The following is a 27,926-nucleotide window of genomic DNA, read 5'->3' on the forward strand; positions in this document are numbered from 1 at the left end:
CACCTGTATGGTAAACATGTGCAGAGATTTCTATTCCAACAGATTAGATTGAGGGGAGAGAGACATCTGTGAGACCTTACAAACTAGGGATGCACCGATTCCGATTTTTCAAGAAGTTTGACCTGCCGATACCGATTTTAGCCGATTCCGATTTAAATTTTTTAAACCACTTTTCAGCATACAGAAATATATATATTTTTGCATCTTTTCTCTTTAATAGAACATTTAAACATAGAAATACAATCAGTTCACAGCTAATATCCAACTAAAAATACAAAACGAATCACTATAAAATAGAAGTATATATAAAAATACAAAAACAATTTGAACATGCTACCATGGAACATAATAACTTAAAGTGTGACTTTTTGAACAGATTACCACAATAAAATAGAACTAAATAATGCTGTGGAATATTCACACACATCTTAAAAGTGCAGTGTTATGGAACCATGTTGTTCACATCCAATATCCAACTAAAAATACAAAAACGAATCATTACCTGTATATGTAGTTTATTTAAGCTTAAACATATTTCACAACATAGTACCTAAACACAACAATAAGTAAAGGACCTCTCTCTCTCTCTGTGTCTCTCTCTCTCTCTCTCTGTGTCTGTGTCTCTCTCTCTCTCTCTCCAGCCCCGTGCCAACAATGCCTCGCGCTCTCTGGCACCCGCCACAGCACTGGGGGTGCGCAGATGTTGTGTAATCAAATACACCGGTACGGCCGTATATTAAAAATTCCTATCATAACGGAAAAAAACGGTATTCGGTGTGAACCGGTATACCGCCCAGCCCTACACTCTACTACATGTGCGTGTAGCCGCGTGCACATGTGTTGCTGATGCTGCGCGATGCGGGTGCATTTTGATCGGCTTATTAAAATCGGAATATTCTGACTGATCGGCTGGTCACCGATTTCGGCCGATCACGTGAAAATCGGCCGATTCCGATCACTGGCCGATTAATCGGTGCATCCCTATTACAAACTAGAGAATGGAGGGGTGATGAGTGCTCCAGAACACTGTGTTGAGAAATGGAGATACAGAGAGAAACAACAGTGTAATGTTGCAGAAAAATAATAAGAGTCAGTTACTCCCATTTCTCTTCTGTGCAAGGAAACAGTGTAACAAAGCTACAGAGGCTTTCATAAACATATTCAAGTACTGACACACGTACACATAGAGGTTGGCAGAATGAAAACTATAAAGCTGTCAGCAACAAATCCAGCTGATGAAGGACATCAGTCAGTGGGGCCCAGAATGCATATACGTAATGCCAATATAAACAATGAAAAAAGCACTGCTGGGTCTTTGTGGTGATCATTTTGGACCAATGCCCTTTTGTTTCTGGACTGGAAGTTATCCAATTGCTGCTTTAGAAACTGCATCACATAATTCCCATAACCCCATTCCTGGCGACAAATATGTTCAGATTTGCAGGTCAGAAGGGCTCCCGATATGCCAGATAGGCCTGTTCCATTGTCACCGATACTGTCATGTAAGCACGATGGGTACTGACCCACAATATTGACCTCACGAGCGAGAAACTGGACTCCAGTAAAAACAACTCACACACTGTAAGAGAGCCACAGAGATAGGCCTTTTTCCGACTGTTCTGAATGCCACAATATGTCCTCTCCTGATGCTCTCAATTAACCTTGCTATAATTCAATCTGTCTAAAGAGCATTGCTCTTTTGCTTACAGCAACTGTGTACCATAAGCGATTATACGATTCAGTTTCAACAGTTTCTCCTAGTTGATTACAGTGTTCACCACCAGCTATCTGGGACATGCTGTACCACATCAGTCCCCAAGCTGCATTTCCACATGCAAAGTGGCTCATCAGCAGCACCTGAAATAGCAGCAGAGGCCTGGGGATGGACGATACAGGAGGGCACCCAGCCCCGCCATCTGCTTCAGATCTAAAGTATAGGACTCGGGGAGTTGCCTGTGCCTCTTCTACAGGATGGATACAAGACAGGATAAATACCATCAAAGGTAATTATGAAACAGCACATCAGTTTTTTAAACGGAGCACAAGCTTTCAATTAAAGATGGAGGGGGAAACACATGCCAGAAACAGCTGAGTATCTACAGAATGTCCTCTTGTGACATTTTCAGAGTATTTGGATAATCCAACAAGGCCCCCCTGCCATACTTAATTACAGCATGTCAATCAGTCATTTTATTGTCTCTTTGACAAAAGCCTAACATATGGTAAACATTTATTAAAAAGTAGTTTCATCTATGCAGTTAAACTGGTAAAAGATGTGCCCACCATGTTGTTAATTTCCAGTGAGCATGAGCAATGGAACAGATGCATCAAGTTTTCTGGCACAAGGTATTTGTTTGTTGAGCTAGTCTACACACACTTTTGTTAGAAGCTTTGCATCTGGGCAAACAGAGAGTCTGCCTATGTATATAATCAGTGCAATTAATGTTACAAGACAATACAGATATTAAAGATAACAATGATTCTGGGGAGAATGCTGATATGAATGTGGAAAATATTAAGTTTGACTCATGCCCACAGGAACGCATGGTTCAACACTTGTGCCAATAAAGGGCACCAGGCTCCTTTAGTTGGATGTTGTAACCCAGTTGTAAAATTCACCACTGTAATCACCTCTTGGCCATCCACCTCCCCTTCTTCCTCTCTCTGCCCTCTCTCCCCACATTGTTAATGACAGGCAGATGAATGGGAACTTAGGCATGCTAGGCCCTGGACCAGACAGAGAGGCACATGAGGGACTCCTATGCCAAGCATTGACTAGCACCTTAATGGAGGTAAATGATGGCTTTTAAGTAGATGAGTTGCACTGCAAAAGTTATAAAAGGTAAAGCAATCAGACTGAGCTGAATCACCAGAGGCACTGATAACATACTGCAGCTACTCCTAAAATATGCATGTGAGTAATGCAAATGTAATAAACCAGGAATTTTCCAGCAAGGCACAGTGCCATGTCAACAACTGGCTGGATTCTGTACCTTAGCTTAGACTATATCATGGCATTTAACTGTAACACTGCAACAATACAAAGATTCATTAGAAATCAAAAATAATATTCTCCATTTTAACATGTGTGAATTATTTGTTGTTTACTGATAAGGAACAGTCTTAAGCACAAATCTGCTGTGAAAAATAGGCTTCACTACAACTGGTTGAATACTAGTTATGGATACTTTCTTTGGATATGTGCGTGACGCCTAACAAGTGGAATTTGTGTAATGCCAATGACCAATGGCCTCCTTCAAATAAAAGCCTGTTATCTTCTGGCAGTGATAGTGTAAATAAAGGCGTTACTGTTTGTGAAACGATGGTATGTAGGCCATAAAAAGATCCTAGTATAAATCTGTGATGTTGAGTGTCATAGGTGAATTATCTCAGTAATTGCATCCATTACCTACAGTGGATTTCAACTCAAGGAGTGGGGATGGTTTTACTATATTTAACTTCCTGACTCATTATGGCCAATAAATGATGACCCACAGAGCATTGTGCATTGACTTTGAGCTTAAGAGCTCACATGGCGTGCTTGTGGTAGATGACTGGTGTGATGTCTTCATTACGTTGGTGGTGTGAGTAAGACATTCATCATGTGCTTGGTATGTCAGACATTGTTGGACCCTACAGCCCACTCTGCCTTACATCTGGGCATAACAGCTGGAGTGTGTCACTAATTCCTGTATTTTAAATCTCATATTGCCTCATTGTTGAGACTGTACTTCTGGTATTAAGGTCGTCTCATTTTTAACCAGTATTTGTAATACCTGCCCTGACCACAACAAAGTGGGTACGTAAGGGTGAAAAAAACATCTTGAAAAAAAATAAAGCTGTCAAAGACAGTAACTACAGAACACCGATCACAGTCCTAACTATTGCAGTTCTGCCAAGTGAAGAGATTCTCTACAATCACCTGAAGCACAGCCAAACTCCAAACAACATACTGCTAGCTTTGCAAAAGTGTTTTTTCTTGACAATTTGCAGAAGTGGCAAAGTGGGGTCCATTACAGCATCTGATTGACATGTTAGCGGCGTCCAAAACCACAAAGAGGCTTCCAATGGGAATACTGCAGGCTACTGTGATCCAGAGAAAGACTGTTCATTCAGAGTGGAAAAGGTGGTGGCCCCATAATCCTCTGCTTCTTTCCAATGAACTAACTTTCTTAGGGAACTTTTCATGATCCAATAGTATGACTCTACTCCACTGAAATGAATTACAAGTGGCCTGTTTTACAGCAGCTTATGTGCAGTGGTGGCTTGTTTCTTGGTCACAGCTGCTAATTTTAGTGTAAAACAGAGTAGATTATGATTACGTACACCAACATACACAATTTTGTCCTGCTACTTTCGTGAGGACATGCCATAATACATTGCAGAGCTTAACCCAAACTTAACCACCACAAAGTAAATGCCTGACCCAAAGCCTAACCTAGACTTAATTTTGAAACAAACCCTGGAAGCAAGTTTTTAAACTCACAGCCCTTTTGACTGGTAAAGATGCCCTTCACAGCACACACACACACACCTCCCCAGTATATAGCAGACATGGGTGAAAACAGCAAACATGACTGTGTTTAAATTATTATTTTGTGTTTGTTTTCCGGAGTGTTGTAGCCAACGAGGTCCAGGGGTTCATAATTCTTCGAATGCTGTTCCAATTTTATTCTGATTTGTTAACATATGAGTCACGTCAACTAAATCTACTGACTGTTCAAATAAAAGAAACAGAAGTTTGGACGAGTCTGACTAAGAAAATAAACATCTTTGTTGGGGTTATTCAATGATGTAATAGTTAAATGTATTATTTCAATAATTACAATCTCTGTTTATTAGATTCAGCTGGACTGAATTGCACATGAGCCAAAAAAGCCATGGTTGCTGAGGCAACTCCCCTACAAATGAAGCCTACAGTGAGCAGGAGAGATCAATCACAGCTGACGTCGGGGTGGCCTGTAAGGACGACCATTTTGATCCAAATAAAATAAGAGTGAGGAGCTGAACGCTGGGATAAGTAAGCACACTTTAGAGGCTGGGCTGTTTGTTCAGCTGCTGTTAAACATCTAGCCATTCTGTTTGATCTGGACACCAGTCTGATGTGTTTGATCCGGCTGAAATTTGTGTAGCTGGATGTGTAGTTTGCATATTTGTAGGTCTGCTTCTTTATGTAAGGGAGCCAATGCTTCTTTTTTTGTTTGAAAACCGTGCTAAAAACTTTTGGATATCAAATTCTCACATCTGTAGACTTGATATGTGGCTCTTATTTTGTACATTTTGGGTAGCAGCTAAGATTCACAGTGAAGAACAAGACAAAGTGAATTGAACATCAAAAGAATGCTGTCAAAACACAGCTGTTGTGTCATCTTTCCCTCCACAGTTGATGTGTTGATTTGTTTTACATTTTGTATCATCACACATCTTACGTCTAAAAAGTTAAGAAAGTTCAGATAAAAACCTTGCAGAAGCTCAAATTCAGCATGTGGAAACTAAATGGATAGTCAATTATTTGAAATGAATTGAGAGGAACACATTTAGCTGATATTTCAGGGTCACTAATCACTTTGTAACTGCTGTGAATCAAAGAAGTAAACAGCTGGCCGCATGCAAAGAAGCTAACTGTTAACTTTCAAAGACACCTTTTAAGCCCACGGGTTCAAAGAATTTGACACTCACACATTTCAAGCAGAGTAACCCCCAACAATAAAAAAATGTGGAATAGAACGGCTACAGATAAGACGTGGTTACGCCTGTGTGGCTCAGCATCAGAGAAAACTGAATCTGTGAGAAATACATTAATGTCGTTCAGTCTCTTGGCCAGACCTTATCCACTTTTCTCATTCATCTGTAGACCATACCCAGCTGCTCTGTAGAAAGAAAGAAAGAAAGAAAGAAAGAAAGAAAGAAAGAAAGAAAGAAAGAAAGAAAGAAAGAAAGAAAGAAAGAAAGACCTACAGTATCTAAATATCAGAATACTACTTCTGTTTTTTCCTAATGAAAAATGACACCTCACCTTGCACCTGGCTTGCCTATGTGCTTTTGTTTGGGGATATTAGTGATGGGACAGATAAAGGAGCTAAAGCTCAGATGTCAAGGCAGCGAGTCGCCTTCTCATTATCAGCAAAGCTCACCTCAGGCTATAGACTTGGCTGGGCAGGCCTACAGCTCTTACAGTTGGGATGTTTGTTTGGGTTAACAATACTATGAAAATTCTGCAGTCAGACAACTGAAGAGATAAATGCCTGTAAAAAAAAAAAAAGAGTGTTGCACGAGAAACATCTGGAACTGAGGTGCACAGGCTTTCATCTATGAGGATCTTTTCCTCCCCACACAGTAAACAAGTGGAAACTGTAGTGTGCTGACTAGGACTTGAATAATACAATCTCTGAAAGGTGAACCTAAAGAAAAGGGGAGAAGTTATTCGGCCTGCTTGTATGGGTTTTGAGGGGGGGTTGTTTCTAAGAAGCTGTGGATATGGGGCCCCAAGCCGACAGGAAGGAAACAGGGAGAACAACGGAGCATATAAATGAATAAATGCACAATGTGGCTCCTCACACACCCCCCCCCCTCACACACACACACACACACACACACACACACACACACACCTGCATACACTGAAAACACTGAAAACAGCTTACAAGGGGAAGTGCACCTGTGATGGAGTACATTGCAGGTATGCAGACTGTCACTGCAGATACATTTGTTTGATGGCTTTGTCATCAACAAGACTTACACCTGGTTCCCCAGTGCATCTCCCGATCTCGCTACACTGCACACCGGATTTGGTCTAAGCTCATGTTTTGTCATTGGCCCCTGATGACACCAAGAGCTGACCAGGGGCCTCGTTTATAAAGCTTGTACAAAAGAAGGCATATGCCATTTTCGACACAAAGTTTTTTTTTTATAAAAACCAAACTTGACAAGAAACATGCAGTTCTCTGCAAAGCTCTGACCCACAGGAGAGAGGAGAAAACTGCGACTCAAATGGCAGAAGGATGACTAACCAGAAAGTGTTTAAAATTATACCACTGTGTAAATATATTCACATTACTGCTCACAACAAGATTTTGTGTCGACAAACAGAGTTGACGTTTTTTTAAACAAACACACACATGCTTGACAGAAACACGCACCTTCACACACACCTCAAAACATTTAAATAAATACAAGCCAATACTTTATCGCAAGAATAAAAATAAAAGTTGCTTTCTCAAGAATAATCAAGTAAAGAGACAGATTACAAATGCACAGTCGTAGAGTGAATTTTCCATAATGATCATAATGTGCTTCTAATGATGTTTTCATGTTTGGGCTGTCATTTAATTCCCGCATAATAAAGAATTATGTGATTGTGATGAATGTTGTATCAGTGTTTAGATACTGTGCTGTACAAATAAAATGGATCAATATTATTATTGTTATTGTCATCATTGTGCAGAACAGTCTGTCATTTAGGATCAGTTTAATTGCTACACCTGAAGCTGTTCAGATTCAATCAGACTGGTATAAAGAAAATGTAATTAGAGTGTGTAATGATGCAAAATGGCTTAATTGACAGTGCTACAAGAGGTGGTATATGGAAGACATTAGAAGAAGATAATGTTCAGGGACCATCAAGATTTGCTGGTCAGTGACAATCTCTGTGCCACACTGAGCCGATGGTTAGAGAGAAGCACTCGCACTGCCTCTGGTGTCCGGCCATCTATACCTATGACATCTACATGTCTGTCACCCTGATCATCGTTTCAACTTAAGTGTTTGTACATCTGCCTTCCTTCACAGTATATCGGCAACATCTCTATTTTAAATGCCTGCTTGTTTGCGTGTCTTCCCACACAGCAACGTGGAGACACCAGAGCTGGGCAGGGACTCCATGGCCTGGAGCCAGCTGAAGCCACTGCCAGTTTGAGTTGACAATGTGTTCCCACAGTCGGGACACTGTGGCACCGTTGGGCCAGAGGAAAGTATAGAGGTAGACAGATGTAGCCTTTGAGGTTCTTGATACAGTTTCAGCTGACAGCTCTCCTCAATAATGTCTACATAATATCCTTAGCAGAGGAGGGAGAAGCACACCTTGAGGCAGTTTTTCATTCTCCTTCTGATGCTCAAATATTTCAGCTTTCCATGTAATGAAAACAAATACCAGCAAAAAGATTGCCCTGTGATTAACATAATCCATCTTTTTATGAGTCCAATAAAAGATCTGTAGGGAGGTTGTGTACTTCAAAAATATGTTAATGTGGGAACAGGTTCTAACAAACAAACAAAAAAGGCAGCAACAAAAAAATGAGCAAGCTCCTGTTGCTTTGTGCTTTCATCATGCTTCATAGCCTGCATTATCACTGTGTGGGTCTTCTCTATAAAGACACTATTTACCTATGATTTCAATTTTCATTTCTGAATCTCTGTGGATGATTTACTCACAGTCACCTGACGGTGTGTAATATAACTGACTATAATGCAGCAATAAATAACATAAAATGCTAAAATAAACATTCACTTGGTTAATAAAATGACTCATAGTACAGCCATCCTAACAAAGCTCTACTCCAGGAGCCCTATTATGCATACTCTCAATTTCAGCTGTTTGTAAACTGGGCATTATGGGATCGTTGATATTTGGTTGTAAACTTAATAATTAATTTATTAAAGAAAATATCTTATGTAGAAAGAAACTGGCAAGGTATCATCAGGATGATTCATTCACTTGGCCTAAATTACTGCGTTAATCTGACTGAAACCTGATTTTAATATGATCACGTTAGACCAACTGAAAAGGGACTGAATCAAATTTCTCAAAGTCAAACCAACACACCCAGATAATGCAATTGGGAGTCAAATTACTATTGCATGCATGTACAGGTTTAGTAGGACCAGAGTTGGACTCAAACTGGCCTGGGGGCTCTGTGCATGCACCACTGCTCCCAACCCCCAGCTTAACCCTGAAATAATAGAAGAAGCCGGTACAAAAGAGAACGAGATAACAAATAATAGTAATAATAACTATAAATACAGACCAGTACATTTGTTGAACTGATGAGGAGTGAAATTATAGGCTCTGTCAGCTTAAAGAATTCGGAAGAGCAGGATTGGTGCTAGACATGCTAACAACTAGCCGCCAGCTAAACAACAAATCACTTAATACCAACAAACTGAAAGTGCAGCCGAGGTAGACACTTCATTCAATAAATCGATTCCCCCGATAGACGCTAGTAATTGCATACTGCTTCCAGGACATATGTCCATTTGAATGGTGTGGTCGAGCTACAACCATAGCTCGCCTTAACTGTTCATGGAAATGTACTCAATGGATGTTTTGCAATTTGAAACTAAACCAAAGTGGATGCATGAATTATCAAAAAGGCTAATTCTGAATTGGGACGCACTGCAACTCAACCTCTAATCCTGTATATTACATCAGGGTATTTGGAGGACACCACCTCGACAAAATGTGAACATGTGGAACATTTTCTTTCCAAACAATCATAAGTCAACATGAAGTGGATTAAAAGTCCATCATTGCCAAATACAAATTGCATGTGGTTGCTTTCTTATCGTAGGGAGGGAAGAGATTAATCTCCTGTGATATGTTGTTGATTCCTACTCATTTCTGTCTGTGGTTGGGTCAGTGATTGATGACACCTTCAGCAGAGCAAACAGCCAGCCAGCACGTGTGTGCCACAGGCAGAAAGGACAGCGGCCAACCTCAAACTTGCACAGCCGAGCACATCATAGGGATGCATAAATACCATGAATTCAAAGAAAAAACCCACATGGGAAACATCAGCTATCCCTTCATCATGTGCACTGTATGCACTAAAGAGCAAAGAAAATATGATTCCCCCCAGTCACGCGTTTCCCTTCTTGTCGATGACTGTGCTCCTCTCCTTGGCCAGCCACAAAAAACAGCACCTCGCAGGATGTGTGGTTTCTGGTCTTTTGATAGGGTTACGCCAGCAGAGGAGCTGAAAGGACCGCGGAGGAACAGCCCTACTATTCAAGACGAGGTCTCTAATTCCAGAGGCATGGACATGTGCTACAAGCCCACTGGGGAGGCTGAAAAAGCAAGTGCAATAGTGTGGGAGACAGAAATGCTACAAGACTGATAATTAGCTGAAAAACTGTTTTCTATGGACTATAAGACCAGAAAGTCCAATAAAAAGTAAGCACGCTTGAACATGCCAATGTTCAGTGCACGACAATTGTGAAAGTCCTTTCTAGAGTGAACACAAAAGCTTCCATTTGTTGCTCTTAGCTCATCTGTAAATCTTCGATCTGCTTTAGCAGGAACCTTTCCCCCTTATTCTATTTATCTCTGACGTCAAACTCAAGTTTTTAAAAATATTTCCCCAAATTTAATGTATTTTCCACCAAAGAGTCTCTGAAAAAGTGACAAAGATAAATCTTCAAATATGTAATCCATTCCAGCCTCCCGTTCGAATTTTCCAGGAAGAGGTCTAAAGAAAAACAGCTGATTTGAAAAGGATGGATAACGGGGTAAATAACTTGTTGTCAGAGCAGCAGCTGGGCTGTGACCAACCATGGCTAAATTTGTGCTATCATGTACACTCCAAGCACAAACACATGCCCATTCAGCCTCCTCTAAAAATACTTTTACAAACACCACTGTCTCCACACACAGGCAGTATTGATTATAGGGGTAATGCCTTCAAATTAGACTCTAAGCAGGACACTGCATCCTTGTGTAGTAAAGCTTGTGGGTGTTAATAGGATGTATTTAATGTTTGTTTAGGACTGCGCTGTGTGCACACACACTCCATTTGCTTCCATGTCTGTATATTCAAGTTTGTCACCTTTCCAATTTTTCTAGTGTGAAAAATTGCAGTTGAGCACTAAAAACAGAGACTCTTCTATCTCCGCTATTGAACAAAAAGCAGAAACTTGCCCCAAAAATATATATATTCCCACCTGATGCACTGGGTTTTGACAGCTAAAACAGCTCCTGGCGATGACTTTAGTCTCGTGTTAAGAGACTGTGGAGGCTGAACTGCATTCTAATGCTCTTTATTAAACATGAATGATGTCTGAGGATTAAAGTTTGTCTCTCCGCTGATGTCTATGATAGGTTCCTTGATTTGATTAAATGTTACAGTTAATAGCATATGTTTAATGTGATTCTAGACACCTGTCATTAGAAACCACCAGAACTGATTTAAGTACTAAGATGACATGCTATTATTTCACATTGTGAGGGTTACTTTACTTGGTCGTCTCTGTGCAGAGTAAAGCCAGATCGATCACTGGATATATCTGAGCATTTTATATCCCATGTGTTGTTTTTAACAGTATAGACATTGGGGAGTATAAAAGCATGATAATAACTCCCCGAGTATTTAAAAATCCAAACAAGTTCTAACACATGTATAATTATCAACTATTCATTCAAATACATACAAACACCCACCCCCACACACTGATGTTACCGCTCCTCTCTTATGCGCCATAAAAATCACAGTTTTCATTGCTTTATCAGCAGTGCTGCTAGTATTAGCGTATTAATATGGCACTCAAAACTCCCTGAACAGAAACTCACCGATAACAGGGAGAAACTCAGACAGCTTTGAAGTAAAATGTTAAAATATTCCCTCATAGTTGAGGCAAACGTCCCAACTCAATTTCTAATGTTGTTTGTCAGAGCACTTCCGAGACATTCCAGAAATCTTTTGTTTATTTTTGTCCCCAGTATTCTGTCTGGCTTCACAGGCTGAGGATTGAGGGCATATTAGTTGGGGTCAAAATGGCCAAGTGGGGCATTTCAACAATGATGCACATAGCAAAATCTGTGGTAGAAGATTGAGCAGAGCATTGATGGCAGGTGGTGGATGGTGGGGGTGGGTTGGTCGCAGGTCTTGAGTTGCAATCGACCACAGTTACAGGTGATGTCAAAAGAAATGCTGGAGGTTTTTTTTTGGTCTCCATCTGATGCAACATTTGTAGGGCCTCAGCTGTACTGCAAAGCATAATAATGAGGCTGTCATGAAGGAGACAGCCAGCTCACTGCAGTGTGGCAGGGTTTGGTGGTTTAAACTGAGACATGGAAAAATATTTGCTTCACAATCCTCCTCCCAAGATCCAACATAGAGATCCTCACCTGACAAAGGAATCTTGAGATGAGGGGGCAGAACAATCGGGCAGGATAATTACATGTTTGTCAGACTGTGAACTACACATTTAAAAACACCACCAGCAGGGCAGGTTTGTGGGAGAAAAACAAAAACAAAAATCATAACTCACAAATCATGAATGTGTTGATGGATTGTTGTCCTAACTTGATAACAGGTCTACCTTAAACTTGGCTGTCGTTTGCATACCACTGTCTTGTCAAAGATAGCTCTCTATCGTCCTATTCTTATCTCAGCCCATCAGAGACAAGGACAGGATAACATCATAAAAAATGTGACAGATTGTCACGATAAGCGTTCTACAGTTGACCTGCAGACATGAAGCTGAGCTAAACTAATCCTGGTATTGATGACTAGTTTGTGACCTTGTCTGTCACAAGTCATTGAATCACTAACAACATAATATGTGGTTTTCTTGAAAGCTTCTTTCTTGCTGATTTCTCCTCTCAAGAAATTCCAGTTGATACTGATACAAGGACTTTTGAAAAACTGTGACCTGGATCAATTAGAATCTACACAGATGTGTTTTCATTAGGAAAAATATCAGTTGGCAACTCTGAGTGAAAGATTGTAAAGCGTGCGCACTCACAGCAACTTCAAAATCTAATCACAAGACAGCACATCATGTAGTGTGAGATGCACACACAACGATCATCTGACTCCGAAAGTCATGAAGTGTGTCCTTGGCTTTAATAGAGACAGTTGTATTTTAAATCACATCCAAATCTTTCCACTCATTCAGCTTTCAGACCAAGCGCCCACACAAGCATCCCACAGTGTAGTCTGACGTAGCCTGAGGACCAATCAGTCCCCTTGTCACACACTTGCTCACAGCCTGCGGGGACTGATTTTTCACAAGGCATCTGCAGTGAAAGCCAAGCTGTGGGGAATGAGGAAGTCATCAGTGACAACCCCCTACCACCCTTCCTCACAGGGTACCAGAGGCCAAAGACAGGCTAACATGAGCAGCTCAAAGGCGCACACACACACATAAAATGGGGGGATCAGGAGGTTTCACAAAGACCTAATTTCCAGATAATTATAGTGGAAGCCAATATGGAGGAAATGACAGAGTTATGTGCTGTTATCTTCTCCAAACTACCCTCTGGGAAGCTTTAGCTGCCAATCCTTCCCACGTCTCTCACACTCTAAGCACACTCTCTTGGGTGACATGTCTTCCACTGAAAAAACGTCTTTCAAAATATCTCATTAGATGCTTTTGTCATCTTTCCTGCGGTACACAAACTTGACATGGCAAGACAGGTGAAATCAAATGGCAGCTTTGCCCACCGGAGGCAACACCACATAGGTTCACCTAGAGCTTCTGGATGACCACATGTGATGCGAGTTGAGTATGGCCAGAAAATGTAATTGACCTCAGGGCAGCTGCTCAGAGAGCAAGAGCGAGAGACAAAAAGGGAAGAAGAAGAAAAGAACAGACAGATCAGCTTTCACTGCTCTTTGTTTCTCCACACTACAGTGAGCAAGATTGGGGCTTTCTCTTTTTGTCAACTATTGAGAGGGGAGGAAAGAAGCCACCCTTTCATAATGTGCGGGTGTAAGACCACAGCACAGTCAACCATGCATGCACCACACACCTAGCCAGGTTCCATGCATCACGTACCTCTGACACGCCATTAACCAGAACAAATCACAGAACCCCAGGGGAGATGGTAGCTTCCTTCTCACAGTCTGATTAAAAAGTAAGATATATGAGGCTTGTCCACAGTGCCTGTGTCCACACTGAACAAGTATATGCACACACACACACACGCACACAGAGAGACTGTGCTGACATTTTCAATCATTGCAAACAAACATATTCACCAGATGTAACGGTGCTTCAGTAATTCTGTCATCATCCTCCACAATGATGGAAATTACTGAAGCATCTGACCGGGATGTCACTGGTGGACAGAACTTTGCACATCACTCCTATTAAACTATAATAAAGCAGCCCGTCAGGAGTCTGCAGGGACTTCTTGCTCAGAGCAATGTGCTCCACTTCATCCTAACCTAAAAACATCCACTAGAATAAGAAATGACACGGCAAAGTTTTCCTTGAACTGGGAAGTGCAGTGTTGCGGTTGTGCCAGTTCCTTCAGGAAACAAACCCCGGGTGCCCCAGTTATAAATACTAGAAAAGGGAGATGTGTTTCTTGAAATGTCCATGAATGTTGATAAAAGAAAGCTCTAATCCCACTTTCCCGACTTCTCAAAATGAACAAGCCCACAGCCATAGCTTTGTGTCTCATGAAGTGGTGAAAAAACATTGTGTGGCTCCATATTTCCAAGAACTATAATTTTCAGAAACAGATTTGCCAGTTATCATTTACTTTGCAAGCCCATGGCACATTCAAGTCAAGCTCAAAATGAAATTCATTAACCATTCAGTAGCAGGAGAGGCACATCCATCTAAGTGAAGAGAAATTACATGGCTGAGGTCCGGGGGCTCAGGTCAGTTGTTGGCGACAAAAGGCCGCCAGCAGGGGGTCATTGAGAGGGTAGAAACAAAGTAGTTCAATCACACTCCTGTGTGTGAATGTGCCAGAAATAGTCGATGACTCAGCTGGATCATTTGCCTTTATCTGACAGTAATCCATAGGCAAGAAGAAAATCTAAAGAAATATCAGCTTATTCATCTGTTGCATAATAACCACATGACACTATGCCTCATGACAATTAAATAATTGTGCTATTTGTGGAAACAGCTGACCAGCATTGCAAATAAGTAAAGAGAGATTCTAGGGAATGTAACAGCTTCATAAAAGCCCCCAAAAGATAAAAGGGGGATATAACATACTTCACATTCACATATTCATCTCCATCTGTCATGATTAGTTTATTTTAATGTTGATGCTAGCTGTGGAGAAACTCTCTTTGAAGCTTAAGAAGCAAGTAAGTGGAAACATAACAGGAAAAGGAACATCCACCATATGTGATCACTGATCAGCAGGGAAAGCTGTAGTAGAACATGGCTGACAGATCTTTAAATGTAAATGGTTTTTGTACCCAAACACCCCACACCTAGGCCCCAGGTCATACTTTCCATGTTTGCAGAGGTCTTCTGTAGAGATTTTCTTCTGTGTATCAGGTTATTTTATTAATTACAGGTCAAAGGCCAGGCTTTGCACCTATGGAACATGTGCAGAGAGCCCGAGTCCAGCTATGGTAATTTGACAGTTTTATCTAGGTTACTGTATACAAGTTTTAGTTGGACTAACACAATTACTTTTTTCTTATGTCATGTAAATGTACCGAGTGGGGCTCTGGATTCCATCTCGAGGGAGGATGGTAGAGAGTTCAGGACAGAGCTCACAAGACCTTTCTATGACTAGTCTGACACCGACAATGGCTGCCCACTCCGGTTTGGACCTACTACTGTCACAACCCACAATGAGCTCTTATTGTGAGGGTGATAAGCTCAGAGCCGACACCATGGGAAACTATGTCCAGTTTCTCCTCTGCACAACTAAATACAGACTGAACATACTGGGGAAACCACATATATATGGAGTAGAAGACATTAAATAGTATAGATATTTTGAGGGTGCCTTGTCTGTTCAAATAACTTCAGGGCTACATTCTGTTGACGTATTGTTCATTTCACACTTTTCCTCAGGGCCACACAACATGGCAGCTGTGCCTTTAGAGATTGTTCTCTGGCTATTGATTACAAGGGGAGCACAAAGCCTATTGCCCTCAGTCACGAGGACAAGGCAGGCGAAAGAACAATGGGGGGAGGAGACCTGGACTATATGCAGGATCAGTAAATTAAACCTCCGTTCATCAGCGTTACAGGGGTTGGTAGGAAACATGGTTTATGATAGGGGGAGAAGGGAATGACTGTTTTTAAGAGACACTGTAAAACCTCATGTTGCACCAATTTGATTAATTCAAATGTAGGGATACACCTTTTTTACCAGTGAACTTCAAATGTGAACTGAGGGAGCTGTGTTGATGGACAATACCCCATGAGTTTTTTCCTGTTATTGTCAGAGACTTTATGAGTTGATTTCCAACAGGATGTAAAGAGAATTTGTGAAAAGAAAACTACTGAGAAGAAGATGAACAAGGGGGCAGTAATGCAACATAATAAGTGCCAACAGCTGTTCAACTCCAAAGAAGAAAATGAAGACGTTTCCAGAGGTTTATTTTTGTAGCGAGTGCAATTAAGTAAGCAGTTATATATAAAAATACCTGACTTGTGAAAAAAATGAGGGTTCTTATAAAGGAAAGCATCATCATCAGTTTCGCTGACTCCTAAGCTACATTTTACACCACCTCATTACCTGCAGCAATGTTGCAAGATGTTTCTTCCCTGAAAAAGCTTTATATTTTTTTATGTTTTGAACTACGTGACACTGCACACATGTAAATGGGCATTCAAAGGACTGAAAAGTTGTTCATTTAGCAATGCTTACTACAATTGCATGAAAACAGTGAGAGCACAAGAAGGACCTGGGGCTCCACACAGCTCAGACTTGGCTTCCATGAGGTTCATTGAACAGAAATGGAGTCGCCTGATGAGCCACAGCTTGTAAACAGATTGTCAAGGTAAGTAAAACCACTGACACAAAGACAAGGAAGGCAAAGTGGCAGATGTCACAATGTTTAAGTGAACGCCGGAAATAAGAAAGAGCAAGAGACTTTAAACTTAGGGCGTGTTTGCTACCACTTAAAGCATAAAAGTCTTACATCCTGCAGATGAAACAACTGCAGACACACAAAGACATGGATTAAAAGAAGTCAACCAAGTCAGAGCTTATGACAACCGCCTTCACTTATTCCTGCACTGACCTCATACTGCTCCTCCCCATCCCCCAATCTCCTTCCTCCTAATCCTGTGTTGCAGGCGGCAGCATGGCCTGATGGTCAGTCTGAGTCTGTCTGCCTTCCGGTCTGTCCATCTGCTGGGTCCCAGCAGTGGTTCAAGGGAATTAAGGTTGTTTAGAAAGTATCTAAAATCTCTTATCACCCTTTAGCTTTCCCTTTTATTTCACATTTAATTCCCCTTCACTTTTAATTCCTCTGTTTTCTGTGTTTCAATACCCAATTCAATTAGCAATGTGTGCCTTATATTAGCTAACGCAGTGTAGATACGTACACTGAATCTCCTCCAGCTCATTACCCGACACTCTGGCTCCACACGCAGATACTTCTCTCTGCCCCAACATCATGAGAAGAGAGCATGGAGTAACTTGGCACTGGGGACGGTTTTAGTAACTGAAAATGACACGTGCGACTACTTTGTCACTAATCGCTGTATGATTCACTCAGTTAGTGTCGGCTGATGTCATGCAGCAGTGGGCTTGATTTGCTCCTTTCTGAGAAGAAATTGAATTAACCAGAGTCACTTTCAAGTTGTGACAATACAGCGGCCAAAAAAAAAAAGCACAGAGGGGAAAGTGAGGCCTTGCTTTTGCTCAGCAAAGTTTATTAAAACAGCAAAAAGGGTGAATGGCCACAGGTGGTGGCATCCATAATTTTTCAACTACCCATAATAACACACGCCGACGAACAAACACACCTTTGTGCCATTCCACTGGGTGGAAACACTTACTGTCAAAGAGCGTTTTCAAACTAAATTAAAGCCAACAGCATTTTCAGACTTCTCTGTTCACTGGGTTGAAAAACACTGGAGTGCTGTGGAGAGCAGGAGTATGTGGAGCAGGGTTTATGCATTTTTAGATGGAAAAGGTAAAAAAAAAAAAAAAATATGTGGCATATAACCACAAGACAAATCCATTTAATTTGAAAGATAGACACAACCACACCACCTCAGAGCAGTTTCCTGCCTGTAATCCCCCTCCACACAAACATTTGCAGACCACTCTCTTTCAGTATGCAGAGTGGCAGGGCTCTGATTTCAAAATACCATGAGGGCAGGTCAAAGGGGGCAGAGTTTATGATGAGCCAGGCGAAGAATCCTGTCGGAAGTTCAGAGTCCTGCTATAGCAGTCACGACCACCCCTGTCACAACCAGCAAGCCACAGGCTGACATCTAACCAACACTTTGTCAGGGAGAAAACAAGGCAGTTAAGTTACACCACACATTGAATACCAGTGTATCCACAACCTTACCCGAACTGGTTTGAAACAACTTCAATTGAGTGCAGCTGATGTGCACAGTTAGCTTTAAACTGTCTTAACCAAATCTTAAAGTATCTGTTTTTCCCAAAAACGAGCAAAATCTGGTTGTAGAAATTTTTTTTATAATTATATAAATATATATACATAATTCCCATGATCCAGAGCTTTTTCAGTGAAAGGATCTTTTCTTAAACTTCCAACACAGTTATCTATTCTGAGGGGGAGGGTTAAAAAATGAAATGTTGGACGGTTATTTTAGAACAAGAACATGTCAGCTAATTGAAAAGTCGGCCCAAAAACAGCAATCCTAACGATATGGATGGGAAAAAAATGCTGCAAAATAACTCAATGTGCCTTATCAATATCAGGATAGATGGCTCCAGATGTTGTTGTTTAAGATCAGACGAAAACTGTTTGCCAGGTATTTGTCAAAATCATTGTCATAATTACACTAATTTTAAAGGTGCACTGCAGGCTAAAAAACTCCAACATCTGCTCCAGCTGTTTTCTGGGCTGTTTGTAGTTCAGCTACTTGAGCCCCTTTTAAAGACTCTACCTCTGGCTACCACAACTTCACTGCAGATGTGATTCCACTCATTATCGCTGCAAACTCTTAACTCATAAAAAAAACCCTTAACAGCTGCAAAACCAGGAGCAGAAAATCTAATGCTGGCAAAAAATTAAGCAAACCATGTTTCCAAGCATTTTCTTCAACTGCTAACTGCTGATTTGCTAATGAGCCTGGCAGCTCTCATTCCATATAATCTCATTTGACCTACTGATTGCTCTCAATGTAAAACATGACAACAGGAGTAAACACAAACACACCGTGGTTAATTAGCATATTAATGAAAAACAGTCATTTTTGCCACCGTTACCTGTGATAAAAGGCGGACGATGTTATGCGTACTCCAAAAATGTCGGTGTACAAAATATAAATATTAATAAATCAACTAAAGCAACATTCAAAGAGGCCGACCAATGCCGATTTGCATTGCAAAACATACGTACGGTACTTTATGCAAACCTGGCACTTCCTTTGATGTTGGCTCCCCTAAAATAATATCTGTACGATGATAATAATAATAACCAAACATCCAACACAGCCCCAGTGCATTGCCCTCACATTTGATACAGCATATCTTTATCAAAACAAAAACACCTTCATATTTATTAACTGGGGCACCAGTGGTCTCATCAAGCACTAGCGATTCTCATCACCATCGAGTTTTATTACGACCCCGCTGGGTCCTGCATGTCAAATGAGAGGCTTCGTAATCTCTTGTTCAGCATCCCCTATGACTGTGCATCATCCTCTATTATCGGCTGAAAGCCCTTAGTCATTCTCCCAGAGAAGAAAGGGTACTGAGCATTCCTTGCAAATGAGAACTTGTGCTCGGCCACATGCAGCCGTGTAATTCCTCAATCTGAACTGCTTCCTTCTCCCATCTACACAAATCTAAACCCCAACGACCCCTACTAACCTCTGTCCTTTTTCTGGGGACGTGAATAGGTGGTATTTCAGAATGCTAACAGAAGTGTAGGACAGTGTTGATTGGCTCTGGGCCAAATCCCCATGGTTACCCTGGAGCAGCAACTGCCTCTTTCCTGTGCTGGCCTGTTTGGGAGCAAAGTACTCTGCTCTGCATGCATGGGGGCACATGAAGGGGACGGAGGACACAAGATAAGTTAGGGTGGTATCATTAGGGTGTCGCGCATACATTTAAATCACCTTCAAATAGCTAAATCAAGCCACATGGCAACCTTGTACTTTGAACTGTGTGTGTGGCCTTGAAACATCAAGAAGGTACTAAAGAGGGTGAAGAAGTGTTTTAAAAAGAAAAGAGAGACACAGGCACCAGCGCCCAATTCTTCTGAAGTGCCCCCAAGAAACAAACTGAATCTTTACCCATAAGAACACTTCAGTTTAAAGCAATCTGGGGGAAGCTGGAACAACTATAGCAATATAATTTTCTTCAACAGCATTAAAACAAAAGTTCAAAGTTGTGTTTATGTTCCTTGAGATATAACGCATAGAAGATTTGAATGATTTACCCCATACTTCTGAAATAAGTAATTGTGGTTCAGCAATTAAAAGCTGAACAATTTGGGAACTTAAATCTGTTCAATAATTAAGAGAACAGAAGGCAGTTATTTCAGTAATGACTTAATTATTGTAGCCAACTGTTTACAATTTACTGACATTTAATAGTCGGACTGCAGGTTGAAACCCCCTTGTGTGTCAGGAACTACGGTGGCCTTCACATACCAGAAACTACATTCTTATTCTTTTAATAAGCTTCTGTTTTAAACATGAAACCCATGCTGTACTGATGTAGAAACACAACAGTCTCCATAAAAAGAAGACCCTTGCTATTTGTATTTCAATTATACACCTAATAGACAAACATACTTAAGGGAAGCATGTTCACTTTCTGCCAGGAAAGTTGCACACTGTTCCTTTAAATATCACTTATTACTATAATCATGAATAATTGATTGATTTGAACGCTTTTATCATGATAAAATTTAAATACATGGCCTCAGTTGCATAACCCTGTGGAGACAAAGCAGTTACTACAAAGTCTTACACCAACTGTGATAGTGAGAAACCCTCAAACGACTCCAGCTCAGACAGTAACAGGTTGTTAAACGTGTTACATAACAAAGAAAAATGCAGCAGACAGAGTAGTGATAGTCAAATGTGATCGCTGCACTGAATTGCTGTGACCTGATTGGTCAATCGACTTGTACTGATGATTTGATTGGCTGCACCTGTGAAAGATAGTGATCGGTGCTGTGGGTCTGTGGCGAATGTGCTGCTGAGCAATTACATGTGCTTTTCACGTGCAAAACGAGTGAACAAAAAGAGTCACCGGTGCTCCTGAACTCGAACAGCAATCTTTTTATTTTGCTAATAAAGTTCACCCTTTCAAATGCAGACATGCATACAATTAGACTGAACTACTTTTAATTTTAAATCCAGACTGAAAACAACGGTGTTTTTACTGTGTGCAACACAGTCTGAGGTCATGTCCATTCATTCCAACCCATTACATAATTTGTATTTTTCAATGTATATTATTTGACCCTTTAACCCAACATCGAACATTTTTAAGCTACTCTTAAGTGTGTATAGTTTTGTAATTACTTATTGGTATTTTTTTGGTATAACTAACTTCTAACTTCTCTTATGCTCTTTTTCCACAAATTAAATACTCTTCAACTTTGTACTTTTAAAAGTTCTTAACAACTAAAACAGCCTTGGATGGAAGGAAACAGCTACAGGACATCATCTTTTCTTTTTTTCATTGAACACATCACATGCTATGACTCATACATGCAGGTAGAGATGAACTCGCCTGGTCCCACTTATTTCTTTCATCACGCTTCCAAAAACACATTCCCCCTTACCTTTCACTTGACTCTCGTAGTCCGCGATGATCTCTTTATCCTTTTTAAACCTCGGCGTGGACATTTTGGCGTCGTCTTGTGTCCCAAGCTTGTTGGAAACTTCTTGTGAAAACTGTTTGTCAACAAGCAACAAATCCTACAGCAGCCAACGCATCCCGCACAAGAGGGGGGGGGAATGAACAGCGACACACACACACAAACAAACACACGAAATGACTCCGGGAAAGGCGCAAACTCGGAGGGAAACGGTTATTCCGGCATTGTTCCTCGTCCCCGTGGAGAAGCGGTAGAAACACACACCACACTAGGGCCAATGCGCAATCCTGCTCCAACCTATGAATCCACTCAACTCCGGGAGCAACAGCACCGACGTTACTGCCGCTGCTCCAGCTGCACAACAAGGAGAAGAAGATGGGACAGAAAAAAAACTGTCACGTAAGTTTCACAGCAGCTTTTCTCGGCTCCCGGTAAAAGTGGCGCTAACAAATCGTCCCCAAAGTCACACACTGTTCCGAGCGTGTGTAGAGTTTTCGCAGTGGTTCCCAGTTTGGGATTCGCTGTCTCTCTCTCTCTCTCTCTCACTCCCCCCCGAGCTGACTGGCTCGCTGTCCCTCGACGGTTCCTCCTTCCCCCCTCCACCACCACCAACTCCCGGCAGTAGGCTCAGAGCGGACAGGACAGACCGACTGCAGCACACAGCAGCCGGAGCCAGGCAGAGAGGGGAGGAAGACGAGGGAGGGATACACACACATACACACACATACACACACGCATACACACACGCTCTGGTTTCCATGACTTCAGAGGACATTACATTCATTTCCTGGAGACTTACTCTAACCTGAACTATAATTACTACTGGCCTAATCCGAACCCTGACTTTGACCTAGCCCTAACCTCAGAATAACTTTAAAACATGTCTTGTCAAGTAATTCACGTGATGTGTAAACAGATTTAGGTCCCCACAACATAAGGAATACCAGATAGGTAAACAAATAGTCTGGTTTCTATGGCTTCAGGGGACATGGCATTGATTTACTGGAAGCTTACTCTAATCTTAACCATAACTAATAAAGTCACCCTAACCACACATTATAGTAATATACGTGGGGACAAGTACAAATAATGTGAACAGGTTTAGGTCCCCATAACATTCATAATACATGGAACAAACACACACAGAATGAGAGATTTGCATAGCTATTCTTCTGAGGACACCGCATTGCCAGATATTAGGTTCTGCCTCACTAGCACCAGGTCTTGGTATATCCATGATCACTACTGGTCCTGACAGGATTACCTTTTATGCCAGAAAAGTTCCTAAAGAGGTAACAAATACAAGTATACACACATACACCATAATTAACATTAGAAATGAGGTTCTACCTCTTTGGTAAAAAATGTTTTTAATGATTTTGATGTATTACCCCCCCCCCCCCTGTATTTTGTGTATTTCTTGCTGTTTATAATACTAACATACAACTTTAATATTTGCACTATCAGATTTCCCTGTCGTGGAGGATTATTTTACCTTTTAATAAAATGCACCGTGTCTAAAGACTTGCCTTTGTATAATTTTGTAATTTTAAACAGTCAGCAACCAAATATACATGCATCCAGTGCTGTTGCCCTGAAAGAAAAAGAAGACACAGGATCCATTGGAGGCAGATGGCCAAGATAAAAAATTCAGGTGTGTCCCTAAAGATTTATAGATTTAATATTATACTATAATATTACACTTATAATTTACATATATTATTTAAGTCAGAGCTTGAAAATAAGAAGAATCTGAGAATACCAAAGCACTTATAGTTGCTGTATTTAATCTGTGTTAGCTTAATAAATGTAAATGTTTGAAAGCTTTTCTCCTTCATTCAGAAAGCATTTGTCTGGAGTTAAAAGTAGTAAGTGGCATTGAAAACTAGTTGGTCCACAGCGCCATCTTCAGGGTAAATGAAAACACAGGACATCACATCCACGGACTACAGAACAACTCTCCATTTTAATGTATTGCACTGTCTAAAAACATGCAGCACTGGACTGAGATAAATTGAACAAAAATGTAGTTTTTCGCTGCCATCACCAAAAAGGTGACCCATGCCACACAAACATCCACTCTAGCTGCTCACAATACAAAATAGATCTATGTACCATTTCAAAATAAGATCTAAAAACGCATTATCATCTCAGTATACACCTACATTGTAGTCTTTCAAAAAGAAAAACAAATCACAATATTAAATCCATACAAACAGAGAGAGATATAAAACAATTCAAATACTGCAGGAGAGCAAAGAGCAGAGGCAAAGGCAGCATGTTACTCATGATTTCAAAATGCCCAGACCGTTCACAAAGTAAATATTTAAAGTCATAAATATATAGTAATGGATTTAAGGCCATTACAAGACTTTTAAACTTTTATTTCTTTTCTTTTTTCAATAAAAGTTTAAAACATTACAACATACATAACAGCTTTATAATACCCTGCACGGGAATTACACTGAACATCACCAGGTTCACTATTCCAGTAGTACATCACATTTTCCACAATAAAGAAATTAAATAACTGTTAAGTGTTCCCCCCCTGTTCATCTTTAAGAGGTTTGTTGGTTAAGCATCACAGTCAGCCGGTTTTGAAGAAAGTCTCCTCGATAACCTCAGTGAACCTCTCTTTCATCTGCTGACGGAAACTGGCGTACCACTCCAACAGCCTCCTCCTCCTGTCCACCCTCTGCTCGTGGCTCAGTGCTCTCTCCCTCTCCAAGATGGCCGGCAGCTCTTTCCAGTCAGTGACGAAGATGAATGGCGCTCCTGCAGCTTTGAGGAGACGCAGCGGGGAGCTGGGTCCTGCTGCACACGTGCCAGGTGTCAATGCGTCTTCCACCACAGGCACTGAGCCGTAAGAGCTGGCTTCATAGATGCGGTAGCACTCCGTGTTGATCCCGACAGGGCAGAGGGTGAGCTCACTCTGGGCCAGTGCAGTCTGATAGCGCCTCAAACTGTCTGTTGTCTCCTGAGGAAGCCACCTGAGGAGGGAGTGGAGGGTTAACAGAAATGTTGTTAGATAGCCAAAGCTACATTTTAATTTACAGAAATAATAACAGGAGATATTATTTCTATGAACTGTAACTCTATTGAGAAGAAAATAAAAGCAGACCACAGTTCTTCACATTCTATAAAAGTAATAGTAAAATATAGGCAGACATTTTTGCTGTTTTAACTGTTCAAGCAAATACATAAGGAAGATTATTCTTATATAAGTGTTCAGTAAACCTAGAGGGTATCATCTTCTTTGTGATTTTTAGTCCATTTAGTCACAATTCATGTGGTACAATTCACTATGAAAGCTCAAAGAAATTTAACAGCATAAGTGAGGACTTGAACCTTTAAGACATTAATAAGATAAAGTATTTCCAATAATTCAAGGCAGGAGCCTTGAATTAATTTGACAGTTAATTGAGTTTGGTGGATGTCTGATAATTTACTATAATTAACTGTAGCTGTATTTAACATCATGCCTGAACAGTTTTAGAAAAGTCTTATTATAGTGAATAGGATACACTAATCAGAAGAGACATTTTGGTATATAATATAATTATATACCAAATATAATTAATCTGGAGCCGCAAAACCTATTTGACCCATAAAATTAAGATGACATTTTCATAAGAACTACAAAAGGAAAGCTGTTTTTACCTGTTAACAAAAGGGCAAAAAGACACTAATATGTGTAGGCCTACCTTCAAGTAAACCATAGAACTTTGTAGATCTATTTGAGTCCTTCCATTATTACACTTGGAAATAAATAAAACAATGTTTAGATTTTATGTAGTTCATGCTTAAAAAAAGCTGTGTGTGTAGTATGTGGGTGTAAAGAATGTGTACTTCCTTCATGTACACATGATTTAATTTCAGTGTTGGGAATGGCTTTCCATATTTAATGTGATGTGATCCATATTTTTTCGTAGACCAAATATAACACTTATTTCTCGCCTTGATCTTGTAATAAGAGGTGTCCACTTAGAAAAAAAAATCAAAGCTACAGGGAGCCACTGCAGAGGGGCTGAAGAGCCAGATGCTGCTCTCGTGTAGGTAAGAAGAGCTTTGATGGACAAATGTTCTCAACATTATAATCAGTCTAATATACCACATCAGTGCTAAACAATACTTACTTCTCTCTTGCATTGGTAATGCAGTCCTTATCCAGGCCTGAATGTGTTAGCACTTGCATGAGTGTTTCTCTGGAGGAATTTTTGTACACAGTTCCAAGGAAATTGCAGAGGTATGGTCTGTTGGAGGTAATCAGCTGGGCATTAGGCCTGATCATAGGAAACTGCCTGTATCTGCACAAAGAAAACAGAACAACATGTTAGACCATATTATCAATTTACAAGATAACCTGCACAATATAATCAATGCCTAACACAATGCTAACATACTAACACATGCAAAGAGAACTACAAGATGACGTACGTTGCAACACCGAGGGGCCACTGGAAGACATCTTTGTCATTGACCCAGGGGCTGTCGTACACTAGAAACAGCAGATCCACAAAGCCCCCATTTCTCTTTAGGTAGGGACCGATCCAGGCGTTGTTGCAGTGCTCATTGCCAAGCAGGACCACAGCCACATGCATCACAGTGTGGGACTGCACCAGAGCTTGGACATGCTCCAACCATCGTGTGGAGTAAGAAACCTTTTGCTGTTCACGGCCATTCAGAACCAGAACCAGACTGTTCATATCCAGAGGAACATGGCCCTGGACAACAGCAGGACCTGTGTAGAAACTAACAACAAGGGTAAAAGGGGATGGATAAAGATATAACTAGTGTAACTGCCTTTATCAATGGTGGTTTGTTAGTGAGGTGTATTTCATTGTTTGTATGTTTGGGCTGAGCAGGTTTTTTTTTTCTTTTTTCAGAAGACAACATCAGTGACATATTACCTGAAATCAAGTTTTCCTGACTGCAGCTCCCCCTCTCTCCATTGTGCCACCTTGTCAGTAGGGTTGAGGGGTCCTTCTAAAATATGTTCCCAAAGGTAAAGTCCTGAGAAGAATAAAGAGGGTTTACTTCTGAAATTAAAATATAAATGTACTGTATGTTGTACCAGACTGTAATGAGTAATATGTTGCAAGGCTTCCACAGCCACATACTCACTGTATATGTAGACATTACTGGTATTATCATGTAAAAATTATAGATTATAAAAAGTATAATTTCTAATCCTCAAGACCATCAAAGTTGTAGCCCTTTCTCTAATGTAATCAAAACCACACTTCTTAAAACGATGTACAACTAAAACACTCCACGCACTTGTTTAGGGTGTTTGCTTTATTTTGTATCTTGTACTATTGAAAATCGTAATGTAAATGTTTAATACTTTTACACTTTGGATTATACATTACACTGAAGACAAACCTGATAATATTTATTTATGCAAGTGGGCTAGTTATCTTTTCCTTGCATGAACAATATTCATGAATGCAAAATCTTTATTTTAAGGCTCTAAAGACATGTGTGTATTAAAGAGGGTAGTAGTTAAATGAGTGTAACAAATAATATAACATTTTCTTTTATTAATGCCTCCTTTCATATTATCGTTACTCTAATGTGATGGGTAAGCACGTGGAAACTACAAGTGTGAAGTAACAGCATGACCAGATCACAGATTATTTGATAAACCAAGTGAAAAACCTACCAATGGCAGCTTTCCCCCACACTTGGACTTTGAATCTTTGGGGTTTGTTCTTATCAATTCGATTAAGGTGCTGTTTAAAGGCCTCTCTCCTTTTGCTCAGAGCAGAGTTGTACTCCACCTCTTCATCCTCCCACGGATTCCACTCATCTGCAACAAATGGAGCAACAGCACCGCCATCTCTGACAACACCTGTAAACACAATACAAGAATTATACAAAATAATATAAGAACTAAGCGTATCGACACGCATCGAAGTCTTAAGTACTTTAGAAGAATGTCGATTATTTCATCATGGCTAGACTACAGTTAGGCAAATTTACCTGAGGGTGCTCCTGGCTCTTTCTTCACCACCCTGTGGACGCGGGAAATTACTTTAGTGCTGAAGAAGACATTGTATGCCGCATAGAGTGAAAATGCGACATAAGCAAAAATAATTAGAAGGAATAATTTCCTTTTTGGAATTTTCATTTTTCTTTTCTTTTTTTCCTTCTCATGTCACCATTGTGTAGCTCACCACCGTTTTTTTAGGGGAGGACACTTGTTTACATCATGAGGACCCCTATAAATAG

General features: G+C 40.6%; 2 protein-coding genes across 2 annotated transcripts in view; both read right to left on the minus strand.

The window, feature by feature from the left end:
- The window catches only part of srgap1a (SLIT-ROBO Rho GTPase activating protein 1a), a 75,963-nt gene extending 53,690 nt beyond the window's left edge, over positions 1–22,273 (minus strand). The window contains exon 1 of the mRNA XM_083893571.1: positions 21,657–22,273. Within this exon, the coding sequence (XP_083749697.1) occupies positions 21,657–21,720 (64 nt within the window). The 5' untranslated portion in view covers positions 21,721–22,273. The remainder of the gene's footprint in view (positions 1–21,656) is intronic.
- A 1,681-nt stretch (positions 22,274–23,954) lies between these two features.
- On the minus strand, positions 23,955–27,870 carry rxylt1 (ribitol xylosyltransferase 1). Its single transcript, XM_083893171.1, has 6 exons — positions 27,678–27,870; positions 27,358–27,546; positions 26,603–26,705; positions 26,130–26,444; positions 25,829–25,999; positions 23,955–24,682 (listed from the first exon to the last, which is right to left on the minus strand). Exons 1-6 carry the CDS (start codon positions 27,823–27,825, stop codon positions 24,280–24,282), a joined length of 1,329 nt encoding a protein of 442 aa, XP_083749297.1. The 5' UTR covers positions 27,826–27,870; the 3' UTR covers positions 23,955–24,279.
- Positions 27,871–27,926: the final 56 nt, after the last annotated feature.

This window comes from Microchirus variegatus (genome assembly GCF_963457635.1).
Source record: "Microchirus variegatus genome assembly, chromosome: 8".
Lineage (NCBI taxonomy): Eukaryota > Metazoa > Chordata > Actinopteri > Pleuronectiformes > Soleidae > Microchirus > Microchirus variegatus.